At 39.7% G+C, this 24,935-nt stretch overlaps 1 protein-coding gene across 2 annotated transcripts in view; it reads left to right on the top strand.

Annotated features, from left to right (window-relative positions):
• LOC129186620 (plexin-A1-like) overlaps positions 1-24,935 on the top strand; it is a 195,374-nt gene that overhangs the window by 122,295 nt on the left and 48,144 nt on the right. For both annotated transcript variants that reach the window (XM_054785046.1, XM_054785045.1), the window contains exons 9-10: positions 2,106-2,220; positions 19,777-19,977. In XM_054785046.1, coding sequence (XP_054641021.1) covers positions 2,106-2,220; positions 19,777-19,977 — 316 coding nt within the window. The remainder of the gene's footprint in view (positions 1-2,105; positions 2,221-19,776; positions 19,978-24,935) is intronic.

The raw sequence follows: 24,935 nt of genomic DNA, 5'->3' as shown, positions 1-24,935 counted from the left end.
GGCAGTGGGATTGAATTAAGCCCCGGCTTCTGATCTTGCTCAAAAGGAGGGGTCTGGGCTGGAAACGATCGCTTAAAGTGTGCACCTCACAAACGAGCGGCCCTAATTGATCCAAATGAATCCATGTCAGGGTTTGATTGATTTGTATATGGGCTCCATCTACGAGCTGGAGAGTTAAAGCCCTCATTTTTCATATGTATCAGTGGAAGGGGTTAAAAATGCTCGAGAGCTTGTCGGCTGCTCACAAGACTTCATGCGTACACCCGGCAGTTGCGCTGCAGTACAAATCAGGATCAGGTTAAACATTTCTGTCACTTTATTGTTTTAAATTCAGATGAATGCACATTTTGTATTAAATCCTGCATTTTATTACATTTGCAAGAAACCATATGCTCACTTAGTTTCTTGAATACAAAATAAATCACACGGAAATGATTTTGAAACACTGCTTTACAGACAGAAGGCTTTATGGAGCTTGGTAATAAAATGAAACAGCGGTATTTGTAGACTCATACTGGTTACATTATATTCTGGGTTTGCATGTAAATGAGATTCTATATCTTATAATGTGTTTCGAGGGCAGAGAAAGGCCAATAACCTGAAGCTGTGTTGAACTGTGTACTTGAAGCTGTCACGCTCTGCTCTTAGTGTCCCCTCACATGTGAACAGCAGCTTCTAGGCCAATATTTCCTCCCTCTCCCACCAGACTCCCACACGAAGCCCCGCAGGCTACATACCCCCTCTGTGTTTTTCCTCTCCCACGATACCTGGCGTCTCCACGTCTATCAGGGAAAACCACCTGCTTTTGATCTCTGCTCCGTTTCTCCCTCTTTTTCTCCCATCATGTCCTTTCAGACTGTCTATCTGCACCTCACCTCTGCTTAGAAGAGAAGGTGAATTAAAAATGATGGAGGCACTATAGCTCCATGGATGAAAGGAAGCTTTAGACAAAGAATATGAGCAGAGCTTTTAAAAATGGGCAAATGAAAGGGATGTTGGGCTCAAGAGAGGCATGAAGCGGTGGAAGCACAAAAAGAAAAAAAAATGGCTTGAATGGATGCGCAGAATTAGACAACAGAGCGGACATGTGTGAAAATCACTGAGCAGTTAGAGAGCAGGGAATGATAAATAAGGGCCACAGTAGGATAAAGATGATCGACAGAATGGAAGCAGAGGGAGGTGAAAGGTGTGCGGAGGAGGATTTCAGACGTGGTTAGAGAAAGTTCATGTTTGACAGTGAGTGATAAAAAGATATCAGGACATTAAAGGATCTGGAAAAATACAGTCAACTCAGTAGGGCAGTTTAACATTTCAGTATATAGTTGTCTGCCCCATTCTGCACACATTTATTTGCTATTTTCCTTAAAAGCCAAAACATTTGTATTGCCTACTCTTTATTTACCTTACCTGAATATTATTTCTGATTTACTGTACTTACTGTCGAACACAAAGCTCTCGAGGATGTTGACGTTCAATGCAAGTTATTGTTTTTCCTTCATAAAACCTTTTATGAACTGCAAATCACTATTAAATAACCACGGTTACTATAAAGACATGAAAACAATCAAACACTCAGTCTTAACTTTAATAACAAATGACAAATGCGCAATCCCACATCTGAGTTTTAAGAAGTAGATGGAATCCTTGGGAACCCAAGTCCGAAATGCGTACGAATGTCCTAGTGTTTAGGACGTCCTCCGTCGCCTGACATCATTTAGCCTCCCATGTATAATCCCTCCCGTGTTGAGGCTGCTCCTTCTATTTAAGATAAGTGATAAAACAATGGCCACGTTAAGCCAAAAAGAAAGAAATGGAGTTAATGCTTTGATGCCCCACTAAGCTGAGCTCTCGTGGGGCATGTTGATATCTTACTTGGTAAGCTGACACCTTGCTTGACATTTTTTGTGCAATGTTTTTCCAGAAACCAAATTTCTGATTTTACGTTTTTAGGGGAGTTCAACTCGAGCAGTTCCACTGTACCAGATATATCTCGAACTACAGTACATGCAAAACCTATTCTAGTCAGTTTTGCTTTCTTGTTCAAGTGTAAAGCAAACAACCTGTCTAACAATTGCGCCATCCTCTCTCCCCTGTCTCTCTTCCAGCTGCCTCTCCTGTGTCAATGGCTCCTTCCCATGCTATTGGTGCAAGTACCGCCACATGTGTACCCAGAACGCAAATGACTGCTCCTTCCAAGAGGGCCGTGTTAACATTTCAGAGGTAAGTTTTACGCGAATTATGACAGTTTACGGTTATATGTGTTACCTCTTTGACCCAAGCGTGTGGAAATAATTTATTTCTCATCACTTTTGAGCACAGGCAGGATATTCCCTCATGAGCTAGTGAAACTTTTGCTTTTATCCCGTAGGGAACACTTAATGATCTTTTCCCGCTTGTTAATTTAATATGTGGGTATATTAGCAGAAATTGTTTTCCGATGCACACACAGATACTTTAGCCCTTGTTTCTTCTCGCATCAGGTTTCTGGACATCACTCTGCTACAGTAGATGCTATCTGCAGTGGCTGTAACAGAACAGCTTGTACTGTATACCGTGCAGTAATAATTCAGTTGCAGCCCATAAAGCCTTAAGAAGGCTGGGGATAAATGAATGCCCATGAAAATACTGCTATGGTTTACATAACCAAATGCTTCATTAGCATAAAAGCTAATATCAGTCGTGCTGAATGGTCGCTCTGGCAGGCGACATGGAAAGCATAACAAATGTGAAACAACTGCTCAAATGTATACAGATATTAGCAATGTACACAAAGCCTGTTTTTCTTTTCATACACACACTGTGCTGAATATAGGCACAGAAATAATGCATTCAAATTCATATCTTCTCAGTCAACTTCTGGATGTAAATACATCTCGCTTCCGACTGACTGACAGCCATGCCTTCACCTTATCTGATTGATGCTGCACATACAGACGCTATCTCCTCATGTTTGTGGTCTGACTCTGCCTGTTATCTCTACGCTGATTAAAGCCTCCCTTGTTGGCCAGCCTGTTACACTGGCCTTTATTAATTGGTCAACCTTTATCCAATTACGTCCCCCTTTATCTACTTTCTCAACTCAGGGCTGCATGGAATCTCACACACTAGCTACTCAAGCAGAGCATCAGCCGTTATCCGAAACAGCATACAGGCCTAGCCTTCATGCCTCATGGAGCCGACGTTAGCGGATTAGTGCACCCATCTGCAAGACATGAGGAGAGGGTTGGCTAGCGCACTCTAAGCTCAGAGAGGCCAGAGGGGCAAAGGCTGGATAAACAGGAAAGGCCTGCAGTGATGATGGGAGAAAGAGAGGAAGCAGGATTCGATGGCCTGTAAACATACAAACTGGGTTATTGGTGCATGCCACGCTGAAAGTGTATATGTTCAGTATTTCCCTACAGAGTGGCTGGAGTGCATTCATTTACCGTACTCAACTGCAGAGAGGACCAGGTATCTGTTAGGGCTAATACACTCCTGATCAAAATTTTAAGAGCAGTTGAAAAATTGAAAGAATTTATATTTTGCACTGTTGGCTCTGAAGGAGCTTTAAGTAGAGCTTCAAAATGCAAAAAGAAGAAATGGGAGTGACACAACAAAATTTGAGTAAGCATCCATCCATCTTCTATGCCGCTTATCCTCACTAACGTCGTGGGCATGCTGGAGCCTATCCTAGCTGACTTCAGGCGAGAGGGGGGGACAACCTGGACTGGTCGCCAGCCAGTCGCAGAGCACATATAGACAAACAACCATTCACACTCACATTCATACCTACGGACAATTTAGAGTCACCAATTAACCTAACATGCATGTTTTTGGACCCGGAGAAAACCTACACACGCAAGGGGGGGGCATGTAAACTCCACACAGCCTATTCTGATCAAAAGTTTAAGAGCGCAGCCTTTAAAAGCCAAAATTTTGGCAAAAATGTAGCTTCATTGTCATTTTCTGTGCAGGTGCTCACACAGTCATGATTTCTTGATGGCAAAGGCAAAAAAGCTTTTTCTCTTTGAACGTGTTTGGATTGTTGAGCTGCATAAGCAAGGCCTCTAACAGCACGCCATTGCTGCTGAGGTCGGACGCAGTAAGACAGTCATTTGAAACTTCTTTAAAGATCCTGAGGGTTATGGAGCAAAAATGTCAAGTGGTTGACCCAAGAAAATGTCACCAGCCCTGAGCCGGAGGATCCAATTGGCTTTCCGTCAAGACATGAGGCATCTTCTGTTCAAATGAAGGTTGTTACTGGTGCCGAGTGCAGTCCAATAACCATCAGATGAGATCTGCGAGAGAAGAGTTTTAAGAACAAAAATGTTTTCAAAGCCTTCGTCTGCTTCAGCGCACAAAATTGCCTGTTTGGAATTTGCACAGGAGCACCAAACATGGGACATCAAAAGGTGCAAGATAGTTTTGTTCTATAATGAAAAAAAAATGGAACCTTGACGGTCCTGATGGCTTCCAATGTTACTGGCATGACAAGGAGATCTCACCTGAGATGTGTTCCAAACGGTGCAGAAAGAGTGGGGCGGGCATCATCATCTGGGGTGCTTTTTCCTTCAATGGAACAATGGACCCTCAGGTTGTGCAGGGGCGTCAAACGGCAGATGGCTATGTGGAGATGTTGCAGGGAGCATACCTCATGACTGAAGGCTGCAGTTCACAATGCAAACCTGACAAAGGACTTCTTCCATTGGAATATTTGGGGATGGAAGGCAAGGAATGTTTACAAAAATGGAAATCAGTTCCAGACAGTGGATACCCTCCCTGAAGCCATCTTCACCACTTGGAGCAACATTGCCACTAGCCTCCTGGAAACACTGGCATCAAGTATGCCCAAACCAATTTTTGAGGTGGAAGAATGGTGCAGCTACTCATTACTTTCTTGAAAATTGTATTTCTATTTTAAAGGGGTTTCAGGTTTTTTTGCAACATGGTCTTAAACTTGTGGTGAGCTGATAAACATTTCATTTTAATGGTTGTTTGTAATGCATTGCTTAATCTTTTTTTTTGTTTGTTTTTCACTCCCATTTCTTTTTTTTTTTTTTTTTTTTTTTTTTTTTGCATTTTGAAGCTCTACTTAGAACCTTCTTTAGATCCACCAGTGCAAAATGTAAATACTTGCAATTTTTGAAATGGTCTTAAAATTGTGATCAGGAGTATACATACAGTATATTGGGGGAAGAGCTTAATTCGAGCAAATGCATGTTTATAATAATATGCAATGCACAGATCAGAATATACTATTGGAATATTTTTTGCAAATATTTATATTTCATTAAATTAATATCAACAGTATATTACAATAGATGTCAAGTGAAACAGAATTTTGTTGAAATATGGTTAAAAAAATTGGAAAAAAATGGAGGCAACAAAAACAGAGGGAGACTGGTCCATGCAGAATTATTTTTATAATATTTTTTTAATAAACAAAACTAAATAAAAATGTATGCACACAACACTGCTAGATTAGCCGCGAGATTAGAATGCTGATCTCCAGAAAAGACACTCTCGCTCAAGTCTGTACATTACGTATGATCGTCATTAATGCCTCGGTGATTGTTCAATCAAACCGGCAATAAAACATTTATAACAAAGGCACATTGCAATGGTAGTCTCACACATTTTGTTACATTCTTCACAATTTAAAGCAAAGGTAAACCTTGATAATATAAAGCTTAAAAACACACACCACACACACACACACACACACACACACACACACACACACACACACACACACACACACACAGTCAACCATCATTCTTTTCCTAGCTGCCATATCCATTAGTTTCGCTCTCTGTGGCCCAACTGGTACAGTTCTTCCTGTAGGCTAGACTTATCCTTTTCCTCTTCATGGCCCATCCTTCCTTAACCCATCTCTCTCCACTTTGGTGCTCATTAATACTACCCTCTCTCTCACCTCCTGTTCACTTTCCACACTTTCATTAATTTAATATGCACTTATTTGTTGGTGTGGGGAGGGGTAAAATGAAAGGTTGGCACTCCAACAGTAGCACGTGTGTTAGTGTGTGGGCTCGTAAGCTTTTCCACACATGCATGCACCTTTAATTTAGACCTGACATTATGCTAACCTTCCCTTTAAATCCCAACACAAGTAGTAGTCTTAAACACAGTTTTTTTTTTAAATTTACAGGAAATGTTTTATGTTAAAAGGAAATCATTGCATCTCTCTTAGTTAACAGTTAATGAACAAGACAATAGAAAACAACATCAAACATGTTCTTTCAGCATTTCAACTCACTCCATAGTCATTTATTTCCGATGCCAATATCTTCCTTTTAGCGCTCCATGTGTGTTACCATGACAACCTAAACTTTTCCCCCTTGTATCATCTATTCTTGCACGATGCACATTTATCTTATCAATAAGCTTTGTTTGAGTGAACTGTGGTGTAAGGAGGGATGCTCCCATCAGGGTTTTATGCTACCCCCGCAACATAGTTTTTGTGGCATGTGTTAGCAGTTAGGTTCCACATGGCAGACATGATTGCTTTTGTGGGAGGAAAGTGGGAGGACGACGCTGCCCAAGACGTTAGTAAAGGCAAGACACTACACTGCACAGAAGAGTCACTGCGGCGAGAAATAGTGCTAGCCACAGGTGATCGCCGTTGAAAGGCATTAACACAATTTTTTTATGGAAATCGGCTGATACTGATCGTGGCCGATATATTAGAGCAAACCTGAAAAGTATTGATAAACGCAGCAAAACTAGCCTAATTTTGGAGGAAATACTGCAGCAGGAGAAGAAAGAAGGAAGGAGAGGGAAAGTGAAGGGAAAATGAATATAATGAGTTGCATTTTCAAATCAAATCTGCATGAATCAACAATGCCCCTGATGACACAACAAGCAAATTTAGAAAATTAGGAAACAACCAGGTGGAAAATTACAGGGGAAAAACTTTACTATGAGAAGGAGAAAAAAGAGGAGGGTGAGGTTTCCTTGCTCTTATACAGTTAATATTTTCTCTTATCATTCCACTTTCTTCTTTCTCCTTCATCGTTTCTCTTTTCTTCCTTCCACTAGAATGAAAATCCACAGCCTTGAAGAGTGCCAGGCTCAGTATTAAGTATTTGGGCTTTGCTACGTTAAGACATGCTTCAGTGTTTGTTTGGCCACAACACAGTCAACAAGGCATTGTCAACTTTTGCTTTCTCATGAATGTCTTCATTCATTTTGGCTGTCACATAATAGTGCATTTTAACATCCCTCATGCTAGTGGTTTGTGTGCACACCTCTGTCATGCAGCAGCATTTACAAAGACTCTGCTGTCATCAATAGTCTTGGATTCCTTTTATTCAACCATTTAGGTCAGGGGTGTCCAAACTTTTTCCACCCAGGGCCACATACTGAAAATCAAAGGGTGCGGGGGGCACTTTTCCAAACCAACCCATGTAGATATGCTGAGTACTTTTTTATTTAAAAGATAAAAACAGCATGCATCTCAGCTTTGTGTTAGCGGCGTACAAAGCATACTATTGCAAAAGCATATTATTAGTATGAACATTCTCTCCTTACATTTCACTTTTTTTTTTTTTTTTACAAATATTGTAAAATTGTAAATTTTTTTCTCATATTATGACTTCATTCTTTTTGTATTATGTTTTATTATGCGTAGACTTTATTGATAGTAGTTTGACTTTATAACTGTAAATTATGGGCTTTTTCCCAAATTAATTTTCCAAAAATTGCAACCTTTTCTTTGTTTTGTTTGTTTCTCATTCTGGCTTTTTTTTCCCTTTAATGTTTCAACATTGTGCTATTTTTTCTCCTAATACTATGAATTCACTCTCAAGAATTTGTCTTTATTCTTGTAAAATCACTGCTCTTTTTTTTCCATTTTTGTTGTAGTTTTTTGTTTTCTTGCATAATTGTATTTTTAGAAATTAGGTATGGTACAGTAGCTTTCTCAGCGGGTATTTGTACATTTTTGGGGTTTTGGGCTTTTATTCTTGTGAACTCAACACCACCTTTTTTCACCTTCTGCCTTTTATCACTACACATTGGCTAAGGCATTTAGACTACATACTCCACACACAAAGACTAAATCAGCTCTGAAATTGTCCTGATAAACACATGGTTACACTCTAAAGTGCTCCTATCTGTTGCCAATTACACCAACGTAATGTTGACTTATGACTCATTGCTCCTTGACATTACATGAAGGAGAGGCTCCATTTAGTCTACTCTCTACACAAAACATGGACGCTTTTTCTCACTCTCAATCTTTTATCTCTAACACCCTTAAACAAGCGCATACACTTATAGCTCACAGCCTACCCACACATTCTTGAACAGCCATAGAAATACTTTTTTACCTTCTCTCTCTCTCTCATACACACACACATATGCACGAAGGCTGACAGGGTTATTTGCAACAGAGGTGTGAAGGCCCCAGACCGTGACATTCTGGCATATTCTGTTTACTCTGGCTGGTAGGCACATGCTGACCATAGCACGGACGCACACACACACACATTTTAAACCAAGGCCACTTAAGGGGCTTCACTGTGTTTGTGCACATGCTACTATGTGCACAAACATGTGTGACTGGTTCTTATCAGGGCACAGCACAACCAGCAGCTAAGGGCTGTGGGTTAGGAAGAAGGTGGACTGGTTTGGGGGATGTTGGGTGAATGATAGCCAACCATTATTTTTTCTGGCCCTTTTGTCTTTATCTGATAACATATAATATTTCTTCATTCTTCATCATTTCCTTCCATTCTCTTTGTGCATGGCTTAGACCCATATCATGTTTTAGGTGCTGTCACTTAACCCTCTGGCCACCATTCCAGTGATTTCTCTCTCTGGCTCTTTGCCTACACATCTTTCCGTTTCACGCCATTCTTTTTCCAGCTTCCTTCCCTTGTTTTATTACTATACATAACTCTGCTTCTTTATCACCATGGTAAAACATCAGATGTCCTTGTTTTGGAACTTCTCTATTAGTTTAGACCAACCTAGAAGTGGCTGTCTCTTGCATGCGTGTAAAATATTATGACAAGAATTGCCATATGTTATGAAATATAAACAAAGTCTGCAGAAAAGAGAAGATAGTTCAGTGGAGGTGTGGTGTAATATCCTCCACACACACACTGCAGTTTGCCAAAACGGTGCAATCCTTCCTGCTATGTACTTCAAAACCGACATAGGAACCATAATTGAGACCAGATGGGCATAAACAAAAAGAAAGAAAATAAGGCATGTCAAGGAACTGTAGCATTAACAAGCAGCAGATTACATTCAGAGTGACGCAATTTATTTTTACAAATGCTGCATGTGGTAGTGGAGCGAGAGGGACAGAGCAAGAAAGAGCATGGGCGATGGGGGAGCGAAGGCGTGAAGTAACAGTTTGCTCTCTTTGCCAGATGGCTCTTCATTGGACCATAGCTAGCTAGTGTCTAACCCTTGGTTTGGTATCTATGCACCTCCTTTAGCTGTCAAGCCACTCATGCCTTTTTAGGATACTTGTCCAAGAGTCAATAATTCCACTGCTTAGAATGTTCTTAGATCTGGCATACTCTTACATGACCTTCTAATTTATTAAGACAGGACTGTGTGGGGAATTAAGTGCATTTCTATTTGAACCCTGCAGCGTGTGCTCAGATCTGGATTTTCTTGTCCCTGGATGTCATCATGTGCATTTGCCCACAGATGTTTCACATACTGTATATTCATGATCTGTCACACACATGCAGGTGTTTTAGCTCTCTCTAAAAGGCTATTTTCAGCTTTACTGTCACACAGATCATCCCTTCTTTTTTCCCTCTCTTCCAGACTGTCTTCATGGGTTCTGCAGTTGTTGCTAAATTTGGTCAGCATATCATTTAAGACACATACATAATGCACAACCTGGCAGTGTGCGTCCCAAACCTGTTTGCGGTAGTGGGTTATCTATGCTGGGAGACAGCTCTGTCATAGCCCAAATAATGATTCATAGACAATTACTCAGCAATGATAATATAGGGAAGGCAGATGATGTTATGTTAGACCCAATGACAGTTTCTCCATTCGAAATAAAAATAATCTGTTCCAGAGGCAAGTTAAAATTAGAAGATACTAAATGATTGATTGGCCCTGATGTCATGTTGTCAGTGTCAATGTTACCAGTCAAGCTATGCAAACATGCGACTGGAGCTGCGCCGAAATACTACCTTGTTATACTGTGAGCTTACAGAATGAAGGTAGTTTTACATAAACATGAATGTGCAGGCAAACAAATATAGTTGCATCATAGGTTCACGACACGCATAAGAGAGTGTGTCTTAATGCGAGTGTATCTTTGTGTCAGTCATAGGTCCCTGCGGTTTAATTATTCAGGCTGTATTAAATCTTCATCTCTGCAGCCTGCTTAATGTGAACACAGATTAATTTTGCATTTTCTTCCATGGAACCCAGAGAGTGAGAGGAAGAGATAACTGCAGAGTCACTGAGAAAGAGGCATGATGCTTGTGGAAGACAGGCAAATAATACAGCAATGCAAGACGGAGGAAGAGCTAACTCTAAAGGAAGGAAGAATATGATAATAGGTAGCAGCGCCGCCTGCTGAGTTGGAGAAGGCGGGGAAATAGACACTCTGTTCTGTCATGATGTGTCATCCAATCTTCCAAGACTATTTGACCTGTCTGTACCATGTTGTCACCATGCTTCTTTTCTACAGTCTGCAATCACACTGCAAGTGCATACTGTATAAAATGACTTCTTGTGCCACTGAAGCGTTTACACATACAGAGAATTAATATTGCCGTTGCGTTTGAAAGTAGCATTAATGTGTGACTGAAATAACGGAACATGCAGGAACATTGTTTAAAAGATGTCTCGACAAGAGGCTATATGAAGAAATATGACCTGCAACATGCAAGTCCAGCGCTGTACCCCCAGCATGTGATATGCTACATTTTGTGTGCATTATTAAATTAGGTGAACAAATAGAAATGTAACGGCACTATGACACGTTCTCCGAACCTGCTGACAAAAACCTGACAAGGGAACATGGAAAAATACAACTTCATGCTTTGCAGATGGTGTCTGTTAGAAGCATGTTAAGGCGAGTGATGGCTGGGACACGAAGGGTAACGGTTGTTCTTGGGTTTCCAAAGTTCCTGCATTTGGTCAATATTATCTGTGTAGCAGAAATTTTGTGTGTATTTTGCAAACAGCACATCAATAATGACTTGCACTACAAACCATTTTACAGGATGCAATTACAGTTAATATCAGAGCCACAATAATTGCTATTCGTGTCAGGGTTTTGTGTCCTTTTTTGTTCAATATCCAGTAGGGATGTCTCAATTCACATTTTTCGGCTTCCGATCCGATCCGATACGATTTTTTTTTAATAGTCTTGCCGATCCGATACCGAGCCTTTAAAAAAAAAAAAAAAATACTTTTTTTTTTTTTACAAACATGAATTTGTGGAATTGAATATGGTAATGAAAATATCTCTTCAAAGTATTAAAAATAATGCAAATTATTGCTGAATTTACTTTATTACACAACATGACAATATTGTTTGGCTTTTGTAACAAACCTCTGTGAGTCAGGTCCCTAATCCAATAAAAGTCCATCCAATAAAAGATACAATTGGGGAAAATGGGCATGGAAAATACTTTTAGGGTAGGACTAATCATTTGACATGGTTATAGATCAATTTGTGACGTGATTTAGATTATATGATTTTTTTTGTATGTTGTTCTTTTGTTCAAATTTGTTCAATGTTCTTTTTGTTCAAAAGTGGTTTTCGTCTCTGAACTCTGCCATGCAGGCCGTTTTTGCCCAGTGTCTTTCTTATGGTGGAGTCATGAACACTGACCTTAACTGAGGCAAGTGAGGCCTGCAGTTCTTTGGATGTTGTTGTGGGGTCTTTTGTGACCTCTTGGATGAGTCATCATTGCGCTCTTGGGATCATTTTTGGTTGGCCGGCCATTCCTGGGAAGGTTCTCACCACTGTTGCATGTTTTCACCATTTGTGGATTATGGCTCTCACTGTGGTTCACATCCCAAAGCTGTAGAAATGGCTTTATAAGCTTTTCCAGACTGATGGCTCTCAGTTACTTTCTTTGTCATTTGTTCCTGAATTTCTTTAGATTTTGGCATGTCTAGCTTTTGAGGATCTTTCGGCATACTTCACTTCGTCAGGCAGCTCCTATTTAAATGACTTCTTGATTGAGAAAAGGTGTGGCAGTCATCAGACCAGTGTCAGTGTGGCTAGAGAAATTGAACTCAAGTGTGATAAACCACAGTTAAGTAATGTTTTAACAAGGTTGGCAATCACTTTTTCATACGGAGCCATATAGGTTTGGATTTTTTTTCCCTTAATAATGTTTCATTTTAAAACTACATTTTGTGTTCAGTTGTGTTGTCATCGACTAAGATTTAAATTTGTTTGATCTGAAACATTTAAATGTGACAAACATGCAAAAAAAATGAGAAAGAAATCAAGAAAGGGGCAAACACTTTTCCACACCACTGTACATAGAAGACCCTTGACCCTTGAAGAGCTCTACAGGTTCAAAGAGCTCGTCATGTACAAACCATATCATACATTTTTGTTCTAATGTCCCTTAGAACTGAAATCTGGAGCTGAGAAAAAGCTGCCGGTTGGAGGCGTCACACGGTACCTCTTAAATCAAAGTTTGTCTTTGAAATGCACATAACCTGATTGCTGCTGACATATCTGGGTTAGCATGATAATAGGGTGCCAGTCCCCCCGCCCACGTTATAAAAATCCATAAGGAGTAAATAAAGAGAAAAAACATTAATGTTTCTGCATGTTATTGTTTTAAAGCATACCCTACATGTATGTCAAAGAGGATAAACAGTGTAGGTTTTGCCTGTAAGTCGAGAATAAAAGATGAACATGAAAGTGTATGTGGGAATGCACATATAAGAGGAACCAACATATATGCCATTGAATTGAGTCATGGTCCTTCCTGTAAGACTTTGATAATCCCCTGGTAAATAACATTCATGTCACATGTTTTTTTTCTGCATCTTGCCTTATTTCCAACTCTGCTTCCCAGCTCTCTGATTCCTCCGCTCTGTCTGTTTTCCCTTTTACTCCTGATTTCTCTCGCTCTTTCTCACTCTCTCTCGCTGCTCTGTTCTGCTCGCAAGCGAAGGGCGTGGGCGGACAGTCTCAGTCCCTTTCAAGGTTCAAAGTCCCCTTTCTTCCTCCGCTCTGCTCGCTCCTGCACTGCTCTACATGTTGCAGCCTTATTAAGTTGTTCTTCTTTCTACCTCACCCACCCTCCCTCTCTTTCTCATCCCTTCTCCACATTAAGTGTTGAGTTGGTCACAGAACATCTTTCTGCTTTCTGCCTGCTAATGAGACTACCTCGGCACACGCAGGCACACACATCTCTGTAGACACTGCGGCTCATTTTTGAGAACAAGACACCTACTGTCTCTTACATGGAGTGTTCCTATACAGTGCATTGTATTTTACACATACCATACCAGTGTGTAAGTATACCAAATATATATATATATATATATATGACTTACTGAAAAGAAAAAAATAATACTACAAATAGTATGAAGACATGAAATCACAAAATTGAAATTGTAATTAAGAACTACAATATTATGACAATAAAAGCAAATATGAGAAATAATAAAATACTATTACAAGAAAAAAAAACATGTAATTTAAATTTCTTTATATTATGAGAAAAAATACATAATATATGCTTTATATATAATATATACAAATTCTAAGTAATTTACAGTTGGAGAATGTGGTAAAATGACAACAAAAGAGTTGTAATATTAAGATATAAAAGTCATTATTTTAGGTGAGTAAAAGTGTAATATGAAAATAAAAATACCTGTAATAGAACAACATCTGTACATTATTATTATTATTATTATTATTATTATTATTATTATTATTATTATTATGCACATAAACATATATCTGCATTAAGACAAAGTTAAATGTTTGGGGTAAGTTCCACAAACAATGTAGTCAATGTTCCATCAATCAGAAGTGGTTTTAAAAAACAGTTTGTGATTTTCCCAGAGTGATATATGGTAGGTCTCTTGACAGATTATTGCATTTAGTTAGGTTCAGGTGGGAGTTTGGACATTCACTTCATAAGTATCAGTTTTTTGTAGAAAATAATAAAAGTATTCTGGTAAGATTCTCATATTTTTCTCCTACATTCAAAACTTCATTTGTGTAACTTTAAAAATGTTTTTCAGGTAATTGTAGCTTTTTCGTCTAGTGTGACCCTACTAGTCATTACTGTATGTGTGTGTTTGGCAGTGTGATTGATTTTTATATGTTGAAAACTAGTAAAAGATCATTATGGTTGTACTGCCCAGTCTTATTTATTAGGTCCTCTGAGACCCTTACACCAGTCATTACAAGGGTTAGTGGCTGAATACCCACTGGGCTTTCTTGTGGCTTGCATGCATGCATTCTCTCGGTCGTACGTTTGGTAAAAGCATGCAGCAAATGCCACGGATAATGATATGGTATTAATAAAATATAACGGATTGTACCTATCCATGGATGACAGTGTCTTTAGTCACAGAGGTACAGTACTGCCAGCTCTTTCTTTGATTTTCTCTGCAAGACCTTCATCTCATATGTTTTTTTTTGGGGAGGGGGTATGTTGACAGCTGAAAGGAGATCATCCAACACAAACGGTACAACCCTTTGTCATACACATGTGTACGTGACCTGCTTACAGTATCTGTACCAGTGTGTCCCCCCACCCTGCGATCCTCTGTGACCATCCGTGCCATCTCATCCCCCCCCCCCCCCCCCCCCCCCCCCCGGGCTCCACATATCGCTTTACTTCATTATTTAGTGTGTTATTTTTTTCTCCTCCCTGATCTATAGTCCCCACATCACAGAAGCAGCTAATTAATTATGGATGGACTTTGGGAGGGAAGGGGAGGGAGGTTTGAGGGAGATTAAAAAAAAAAAAGACTAGACAACCAGCCTCATTACATATGCAGTGTTTTTGGAGCTTTATTAATTTATATCTTGTCAGGCTATGCCAAAGCCTTCAGAACTCCTTTGGTGTAATACATTTATTTATTTATATAGTGTTCCGTTGATGCTTTGGTCTCCATCCTGCAACCCTGCACCCTCCCTCCAATATATCTAGTCGTTATTGTTTGTTTGATTTCATTGGAATATTTCACCACTTACATATCAGTAAGCAGCCACAAGCGCGCACACACAACCACACATGCCAGCCTACTGTCTCATTATCTACACTTGGCGGATGTTAAAAGGTGTTTTGCTTACCTGCAAGTGGAGATTATCTCATTTACTCAGCAAACACTTGTTCTATTGAGGTTTCCCCACCCTACTTTCTCCATATGCTATAAAAAAGGGTAGGCTGATGATTCACATCACTTACTGAGAGACGGAATATTGAAAATGACTTGACCCAGAACTTGAATGCCAGCTGCTTTTATTTTTAGAATGATTGTGGCAGTGCTCAATCTGCAAATGCAACAAAATAGGGTGTTAAGTGTTTGAACAAGTAAAATACATCTAATATAATATATACGCAATATACTATATACTGTAGATGAAAGTAAAGGGTAATCTGGCTATTATAACAACAGGATCCCAAAATGAAAGTGAATATGAAGCTTTTGTGAAGTCAAAAGTCACTATTTGTTCTAGTTCATCCCAAAGGTCTTTGGATTTGTGCAGGTTCTTCCACCTCATCTAAGCTTGCACTAGAGCACAGTCATGCTGGAACAGAAGAGGGTCTTCCCCAGACTGTTCCCACAACATTGGAAGCATGTCACATAAAATGGAAGGGTTGGATGGAACTAAGGGTTCTAGTCCTGATTGAAGATGAGATGCACATTTAACTTCTAATGTTAAATATTAATATAAATGGCAGCAAAGAAAACAAGCACACTGAGGCAACCAAAACAGTCTGGTTAAGATGAAAAAGTCAGGATGGCACCGCACTCTAGAACTAATGTTTTTTTCAGTGTTTGTACTGTGAGTCTATAACCCTCCAAATCACTCTGTTTGATTGTACAATCTCAATGAATAAACTGATCAATCTTTGTATAAATAAGATCAAGAATCAAGAACTCTCCGTCACGCTCTCCAAATGTTCTAACATTGTCTTGCGGCTCCGGGCAATAATGAAGGAGGATGTTTTCAGTTGACTTGGACACAAGCTGTTGAAGCTTTGGCTGCACCGTCCAATGTCAAACGATGGAAAAGATACAGACTCAATCTCCCTACACTTCTTCGATGACAGTTGTTTTTCTGTCTATCCATTTCCTGCCCTGCATAAACTGACTAAACATTCATTGTTCTGTTAGCAATTACACTTGCCCCCGCTTCTCTTTTTTTCCCCCACTTTCTCTTACATATGTTTCTCTCCATACGTCTTCCTTTCTCCAACCATTTCTTCCTGTCTCTCTGGCTCCATTCTGAGATATTCTTCTTGCTCTCTCGTTTCCTCACAGAAATTATACAACAAGTGGTCAGTCGTCCATGTTTCCAATTGTATTCATCTGTCTTTATTCTGTTGTGCATGCGATTGTGTGTAATCTGACACAAAAGGCCTGGGTTAAGCAGGGTAATGAACAAACTCCAGCATTGTGTTGTGGCCCTAGGGATGTGCTGTAGCCTCTAATGTACTACAGCTCAGAGTAAAAGAGGAGAAAGATTCACTGACAGTGAGCCAGCTGTCTGGTTAAAGGAAAAAACTGTGAAGTGAAGGAAAGGCAATGCAGTGATGTGCATAGTGAATATTTTAAACAGAGCTACTCCATGTCTAGTGTTTTCATCTCTTCTCTCTATTGACTTGGAGGTGCAGCACTATGGTGTACCTGAGATTTACATGTTTTAGATATAGGTCGAATTGTAGTTCCTGTATCCTTCATCGTGAATCCTGGGAGATGCATACTAATGCATTGTGGCTGAATTGTTTTGCAGGTATTAGAAGTCTGCTGTTTTTATTGCACCTCGATGAGTGGATCAGTGGATTCAGATTCAGTCATATGACATGCAGTGTTGTTTCTGATGGAGGAGTTTTCTGTTTGTTCGAAAATATACATATTTTTCAAAAGAAGTAACGATGCTGGGGCGATGCCATGACATCGCTCTAAGATGGTTACTAAGCATGCAGATTACTCTGATATCATCCCAATGTTTGATAGAACTTCTAAAGCAAGGGTGTTCAAACTTTTTCCATCGACAGCTCCATGTTGAAAGTACAAAGGACGCACATGCCCACTTGGATATTTATATACTGTATATATTTTTTGAATGTATGTTTTAAATGTATGTTTTAAAAACATACTGTATATACAGTGTATGTTTTAGGACCACCAGCTGATGGCAAAACAAACACAAATAATTCATAAGTCCATGAGACTGTCTATTTTTGACACACAACTCACTCGCTACGCCTCCATATCCTCATGCATGCTTGATGTTGACCTTCTCCACCAAATTTGGATCAGACTTTTTAAAAAAAAAAGTGACAGGTGTAGTTATTAGATTACATTCAGCTCCAGAACCCTCCCCATCTCTCTTCAATTGCCATTGTTGACTCGAGACACAATTTAAGCCCTAAATATGCCCCACACACTTATTAAACACATTTAATATTTTAATGAACGATATTGTAAGGTCTATGGACAGATGGAATAATCGTCACAAAGTAGACCAGGAGTCGCCTTCCCGTCGATCGTGAGCTACTAATCCATCTTTGGAACTTTGCCGGTCGATAGCGAGAACATTTTTTAAAAATGTATTATCACATCAGTGCCCTGCCCTCACCTCCATAATTGTAATTCTTGCACGTTAATAGGGCTCAAAATCTGCCTTTGCTACCTCACAGCTAAGGAACAAATATAACTCCATAGACGTGCACCTCCAAAAAAATCTTTGAGCTGTGACGATGCCGCTCGTTAAGGGCTGACTGTTTTAGCACTTTGACCAGCCCCCGCTCTCTGTCTACTTCGCTCGCCCACTACACTGAGCCAGCAAGCCAAATAGTTGTGGTTTGCTCATGACGCTGATGCCACAAGCACAACCCCGACCAAGAACCACAAAAATAGTGATGTGGTGGTGCCCAAAGTACGGCTCAGGGGTCATCTGTCGCCCAAACATTAGCAGTGAAATATAAAGACATAAATAATAAATATATACGAAGGGCTTTCTACCAGTATGCTCCACATTTTATCTGTATTATCACACATTTATAAATTACCACCAACTTATGGTGGATATGTGTTTTATGTCAAAACATTTTTTGACAAAAAAAATGCAAACTTGTGTGGCTGTGAATGTTTAATCACAAATATGTAGGTATTCACCATTTAAAGACAAAGTTTTGTGTTGGCCACCCATGCTCTAATGTCAAAAATGCCCCTCATGCCACAATTCGACCAACATTTTCAGAAAGATTACACTTCTAAAGTTCAGCGTGCATCAAAGGAATAACTCTGGGATTGTTTTTGGCTTTTATCGGCCTCAAAAAGCGTATGAAGAGTAGAAGGAAGTAAATAAAGAAAAGGAAAAAGATACCCTGGAATTTATGTGAAGTGGACTCGCATTCAAAGCAGCAAGACTCATCGCTGTTTACTGTCTTACTTGTGATCATAGTTAGGGTAGAGTGTTTTATTGTACAGTTTTTCTTTTTACTCCTTTTACATGTGGGTGACAATAATGTGAATAAATTAAGATACTTGAGCTAAAGGTATTTCCATTATTTCCTATGTGCAACAACTCGGAGGTCAGCTAGCATCCAGAAAGGGATTGTGTTTGACCGCAGTCATTTCCTTAATTTTGGGGGATCGGCGATCAGCCGGCCAGTGACAGCTACCAATCAAGGTAAAGCTAAGGCTCACCAGAGTTATTTTTTGAGAAGTCGTTATCGGCAGGTCTGGGTTTTTAAAGATTTGTGATTGGCCAGAAAGTTGTTATCGTACATGCATCATTTTACGATTACGATTGCGATTTCTCATTTCAACTCAACGACGGCATTTGTCAGCATTCACTTACAACTTCTGAGACAAATGCAATTTCTAGATATTCCAGAGTTTTTCTGAAAGTAAATAGTAAAAGCAAAGAGTCTGTTGATTTTGCAGTGTATTCGCTCTATGCCACATCTTTTATTATGCAAATCTAAACAGTGTCTTCTGATTGTAAACTGTGCAATCAAACTCTGCAGTACAGGGTGGATTAGTTTCACCCAATCTTTAACTCGTGTTGTATAACATTTGTCATCCACCCCTGTCATTTATTTCTCCATCTTGCATTTCTCAATGTTGAAAAGATGTGCTGTGCTGCCAAATCACTGAATTAACTCTGCGATGACTTCATTTCTTCCAACACATGCACACATCTGCCCGTGAAGCATGACTTCTTTTTCACATTCACTTCAGCATGCGCGTTTCATCAACGTGTAACTACAGTAAGAGACAATGTAAAGATGAGATGTAAAGATGCACTCTCAAGTGAGCCGGATAATGAGCTGTTTAGAGATTATCTAAACAAGACTGAATGATGTGTTCTCCCAGGCCCAAGTTCATTAGCTCATTTCTCGAATCCACACAGGGAGAAATGTGTGATGAGAGGAATTTTAGGAAAAAGATGATATTGAACTTTGGCTGGAAAACTTTTCTGCATTTGAATCTAGTGCAAAGCCAGCGGGAGAGTTGTGTATGCAACATATCATTTTCTGATATCTACTTGTCCCCGGACTTCATCCCTCTTTTTTTGTAGCGTTGATTCATTTCTTTCTCCTCCTCTTATAGGACTGTCCCCAGATTCTGCCATCAACACAGATCTACATACCAGTTGGGGTGACCAAGCCTATCACCCTAGCTGCCAAGAACCTGCCCCAGCCGCAATCCGGACAGAGGAACTACGAGTGCGTGTTCCACATCCAGGGGGAGACGCACAGTGTCCCCGCCCTGCGCTTCAACAGCTCATCCATCCAGTGCCAGAAGACAGCGGTGAGTAACAGTCACAGAAGACCTCAAGTGTTTTTAGGTGGTTGGTGTTTACCGATATCACCTCTTAGATTTGATGGATGACTTGGCTGACATAGAATTTGTTGTTGTTTCTCAATCATAGGGATTCGGTTTTGAAGAATCTGACAGTGAGACAAAGGAGGAAATGATTAATGTCTTTTGTCTAAGTCAGTGCTAAAGATGTCAATTTTTTTTTAAAGCACAGCATGACAAATGCTGAGCTTCCATATTGTTAGAAATATGAAATATACTTTGATCATTGTGCGTAGGTCTTTATCTTAATCATGATATGATATTTGCCACTTTGCGCTTCAAATTTCACAGCTTCACACTATCACAGTTTTTCAAAAATAGTTTTTTTTAATTAACTATGCTGTTTCGTGGTTGAATACGCCCTATTAAAGAATATACATATATAAGCAAATTTTACATGTTTTTTGCCTAAATTAAGCATTTTCAAGCATTTAAAATGGCTAACCCACAGCAAACTGAAATTCAACTCTGAACTCCTGATGTCACTTCCTGTCCGCCACTCACTCTGCTCCCCTATGGAACACATTAATAGCAACACACGCAAGCACAAGTCTTATTTATGTCTTAAATTGATTGTGTAGTCTTACGTTTGCTATATTGGGCAATACGAGTGTACAGGTGGCTATAGGGGTGTTAGTTCATGTCTACAGGGCTCCAATAATAATGGTAAAATCTGTATTTAGAAGTTATTTTTTTTAGTGCTCTAACTACAAAAATATTCTATTGATAAATAAGGAATCCTACATAGAAGAAATTCACTTACCACGGTCGGATCTGGAACCAATTAACGAGTGATAAATAAGGGATTACTGTATTAAACTGACTGAGTTTAGGTTTGGATAATCGCTCCACCATCTACAGTAGTCACCACTTTTGGACATTCAACATTATTCCATTTTTCCATTATTCCTTTAGATGCACATTTAATAATGCTTCATTCACTAGAGTGGGAAACCTTCGCAGACTATTTAGTGGGTTTTTTCATGATGGTGCATGAGATTCACAAGATGACAAACCTGAACAGGTGCTTGGTCAAAAACAGCTTGGCTTTAGTTAATTTCACGGGATACTTTGTATTTTTTGACATGAAGTTGTATGACATCCCCATCAGCAGTGTAGTGCAACAACCATGACTTATTTTTACGTTATTCACATTTAGCTCACCAGGATGAGCAGGCATGTTTGTGTCTGTTTCTTGTATTGTCTTGATTAGCTGTTTGGGTATTTACATTTTTTGAAACCATTGTAGTTATGTAATTAGGGATGAGAATAAATTTACTGACCGACTATGGGAAAAACTAAAACTCAATTATTCAATTAATCTTTTTTAAAAAACATTATTTTTAATGGGCAGGTCTCTTCGTGTTGTGAGCTGAATCAACATTGCAGCCGAGTAGTAGCGTAGCACTCTATTTTGCCCCAATTGCTTCATGACACAATTAATCAACAACCAATTCTACACAATCAGTCACATTGTTAATGGTTAATTTAATTACCAACTGATTATTATGACCATCTGTCATTGTACTGTCTTCAAAAGTGAGAGAAACATGAATCCACAGTATGTACAGGTAGACCAACGCCTCTACTTGTGTTCAAATCCTGTATGTACTGTGTGTGTGTGTTGGTGGGGTCTCAAACTAGTATGACAGATAAGAGGTAGCTAGCGTTGCGCTCCACTGGGGCTGAAAATTCGAGGTACGAGTCTGCCTGTGAAGCTAGTTTGCAGCGGATTGATCTTGTTTACACATTGACTCTACTTCACTCTCCTTTCCTCGCTCTGTCTCGCGAGCCCATCTTTCTTTCTACCTTCTTTTTTTCCTGTCTGTCAAACTTTCACTTTCCTGTCTTTTCTCTAACTTCCTGTCTTTTCTAGTGTCTCACATGCTGACATTTAAGTGTGAGCTTGTGATGTGCTGTTCATGTTGTAGGTGAGTGTGTCGGAGTAAACTTCACACACACAAAGGAATGTTGACAGATTTGAGGTTTGGTTAATGGCAGATGTTGACAGCAGAGCTAATTAGTTACCGACAGGGTTGTGTCTACATCAACTCTTGATAGTAGCTGTTAAGCAGCAGCAAAAGCTCACCCTGGCCAAGTTTCTCTATTTAATGTCCACAAAGTAGATGTGCCGCTCGCGGTAATTAGCCTTGGGTTGTCAGCACTTCTCTCCCTTGTTAGCAATTAGCTGCTGCAGGTCGACTTCATGGCCAAGTATTGATGAAGAAAAGACTATATCCAATATATGCAATAAAGAAGAAGCCAGCTGTATAAACTTGCTTAAACACAGTTACTAGTCATAAGCCAAAATGCTCTGTTTTACCTGTCACACAAACACTGAAGTTTTCCACAAGGGCAAAAGCACACGTTTGTGTGTGGATAAAAGGCCAAACAGCATTGAAAATATGCATTTCTAAAATACTGTGAAACTTGATTTTTGTACGTTTTTGAAATTATCGCTAAAAATATGTCTCCGTTATCATACGGCCAAAGAGTGCGCCTAACAAACTCGTCGAGTGCCCAAACCAAGCATCCACGCTTTGATGGCTCAGGTGCTGTCCACACGGGAACATTTTCAGGTTGAAATGGCAAAGTATTTTATTGTTTCAGCGTTTCATTCACACAACAACGGCTGGGTGCCCTGAAACTGTATATTTTTAAAATCTGATAACGCCGGCTTGTCGTTTGTATGAACAAGCAAATTGCTATTTTCTGATCGATCACTGCCCCGTCGCCGTCACGTGACCAAAAGTGAAGCAAAGACAACGTAATGTCTGAAAATGTCAACTGGCATGACTCCCAGTCCAACTCTCCCGATATTTTTTTTTTGTATTATATATTCCAAAGTGACTCACAGAAGTGATTCTACTTCATCGTAAGTCTAGGCAAGCCGGACAAAGGGAAGACCACGGACTTTGTCTGAATGTGTTTGTTTTTTTTTCTATTTTTGTTTTGGTGTGTCACGTGGCTGTCTGTCTGTGTGCCTTATACAGTATATTACATCATTTTCGCTTTTTTTTTTTTTTTTTTTTAATTAAATACAGCTCCAAAAATAGTTACAAGTGCCAGAACTTTGATAAAGAAGGTGAGAAACATGATTGAATTCAAGAAAGAACTAGCAAAGTACGCCGGTATCGTCTGTTACAATAGGATTGGAATGTAAAGGTTCCTTAGTTAACATAACAGATAGTCATCACCGTTTCAACAACAAGCCTTCAATAAAGATAAGTCATGTTGAGTGTTCATTCATCCATTTAACTAATCACTTAATAATTTAATTGTTGCACTGGTATTTTAATAGGAAGTGTACTTGTATTACTGGATTAACTCGCTTGCCTCAGTTGACTCAAGGGTAAGGTGATACAAGTTATTCATTTGCCGCCTGTGTCTCCACTACACCCTCTTCTATGCCTCAGGCTATGGATCCCAGGACGTCTTTGTATGTGTGTCTAGTTGCAGTGTACCACTGTTACAACACTGAGTAGAGGAGGCTCACTAGTCAATAAACACGATGATGCTAATCCACAGTTTAGCTTTGTGTTTGAAAAACACACACGTGCTCGGAATAGAAGCTCAGAGGAAAGACTGGATTTTTGAAGAGTAGTCCTATTAGGGGTTAGAGGCAAGCCAAGATGCAAAGAGGAGGATATCTCTGGTGAAACATAAAATCAGTAGTGAGGAAGGGAATTTATTTATAAGGATGTAAAAGTGGACACTGCAAAAATGGAGATGAGCGCAGACAAGAAAGAGCAGGGAAATTGGAGCATAGATGAATAGAGAACAGTGAGAGGAAGAGTGATATTGAAAAGAACATGGGGGGGAGAAGATGAGAGGATGTAAGGAAGAAAATTGTCTCAAAAGTCTCCCCTGAGGCCAAAACTCAATCTCTTCTCTTTCAAAAAAATACACCTATCAACAGGATGTACAGGATGACCACAGTCAGATCATGTTTAAAGTCTACTTTTCTATTCTTTGCTTGACTTCCACTGACTGCAATAACCCAATACCCTAAGAAGTATCCCCTAACAGGACACTGCCAATATCTAACTATGTACAAGACACACATGATATATGATAGTGTAACATCAGCTGCATACTGATCTGCTTGGGTATCACCAATCTATAACTGCTTATGGTGGGAGAATATCCATATCCTTATGGTATTTCTTAGTTTACTGTACATACAAGGAGGAGGTGGCGCATAAGACATGAGAATGACAATGCCATAGGGAAAAAAAAGGTTTTCTGGCAAACAATATTGTATTAATACTTGTAGTCATTTTTGCAACTTCTAAAACGATGAAATGAGAGCATATTGGAGGTATTATAGGAAGTAAATTACAGAGAAAGGCAGATTTTTTCTTTTTCTGTTGCAAAAATAAAAGACCTCCAAACAAGCCCTCATCACTACAAAGATAGCATAGCCACCCGTCAGCCCTTATGGTAGCAGTTAGCTCCAGTCAGCATCAACTAAAATAACAAGCTGCCACCTAAATCCCCTTCTTCCACTTTTCCAACCAAGCCCAGGAAGCTTCCTGCTGTGTAGGCCAATCAGGAGGTCAAGGCTCAGGGGCCACAGCCAATCAGAGTCTGAGCTGTGGGTAGGGATATTGTGCCCAGAGTGGCAGGCGGGTTAAAGGAGCAAATAAACACAGATTCACACAATGCCTGTTCTGAGGCAGTTCGATCACATGACCACAATGCGGGGTCAGAAAAGGCTGATGGACCACAGCTGGGTGTTGCTGGAAGGTCAAAGGTGTGCGAGGGAAGTTGGACGAGTTCAGGACTTTTCCTCTTGTCTATTCCTACCTGCCTCTTTTCCTCCTTTTCCTTTTTAGTCTTCCATGCTTCCCCTTTACCTCTTTATTCTTCATTCAGGTTTCTCCCTGGAGGGCTGGAAGTGAGTG

The sequence above is a fragment of the Dunckerocampus dactyliophorus genome, chromosome 8 (assembly GCF_027744805.1).
Source record: "Dunckerocampus dactyliophorus isolate RoL2022-P2 chromosome 8, RoL_Ddac_1.1, whole genome shotgun sequence".
Classification (NCBI taxonomy): Eukaryota; Metazoa; Chordata; class Actinopteri; order Syngnathiformes; family Syngnathidae; genus Dunckerocampus; species Dunckerocampus dactyliophorus.
The sequence above is the reverse complement of the archived record's forward strand: the minus strand, read 5'-3'. Positions and strand labels throughout refer to the sequence as shown.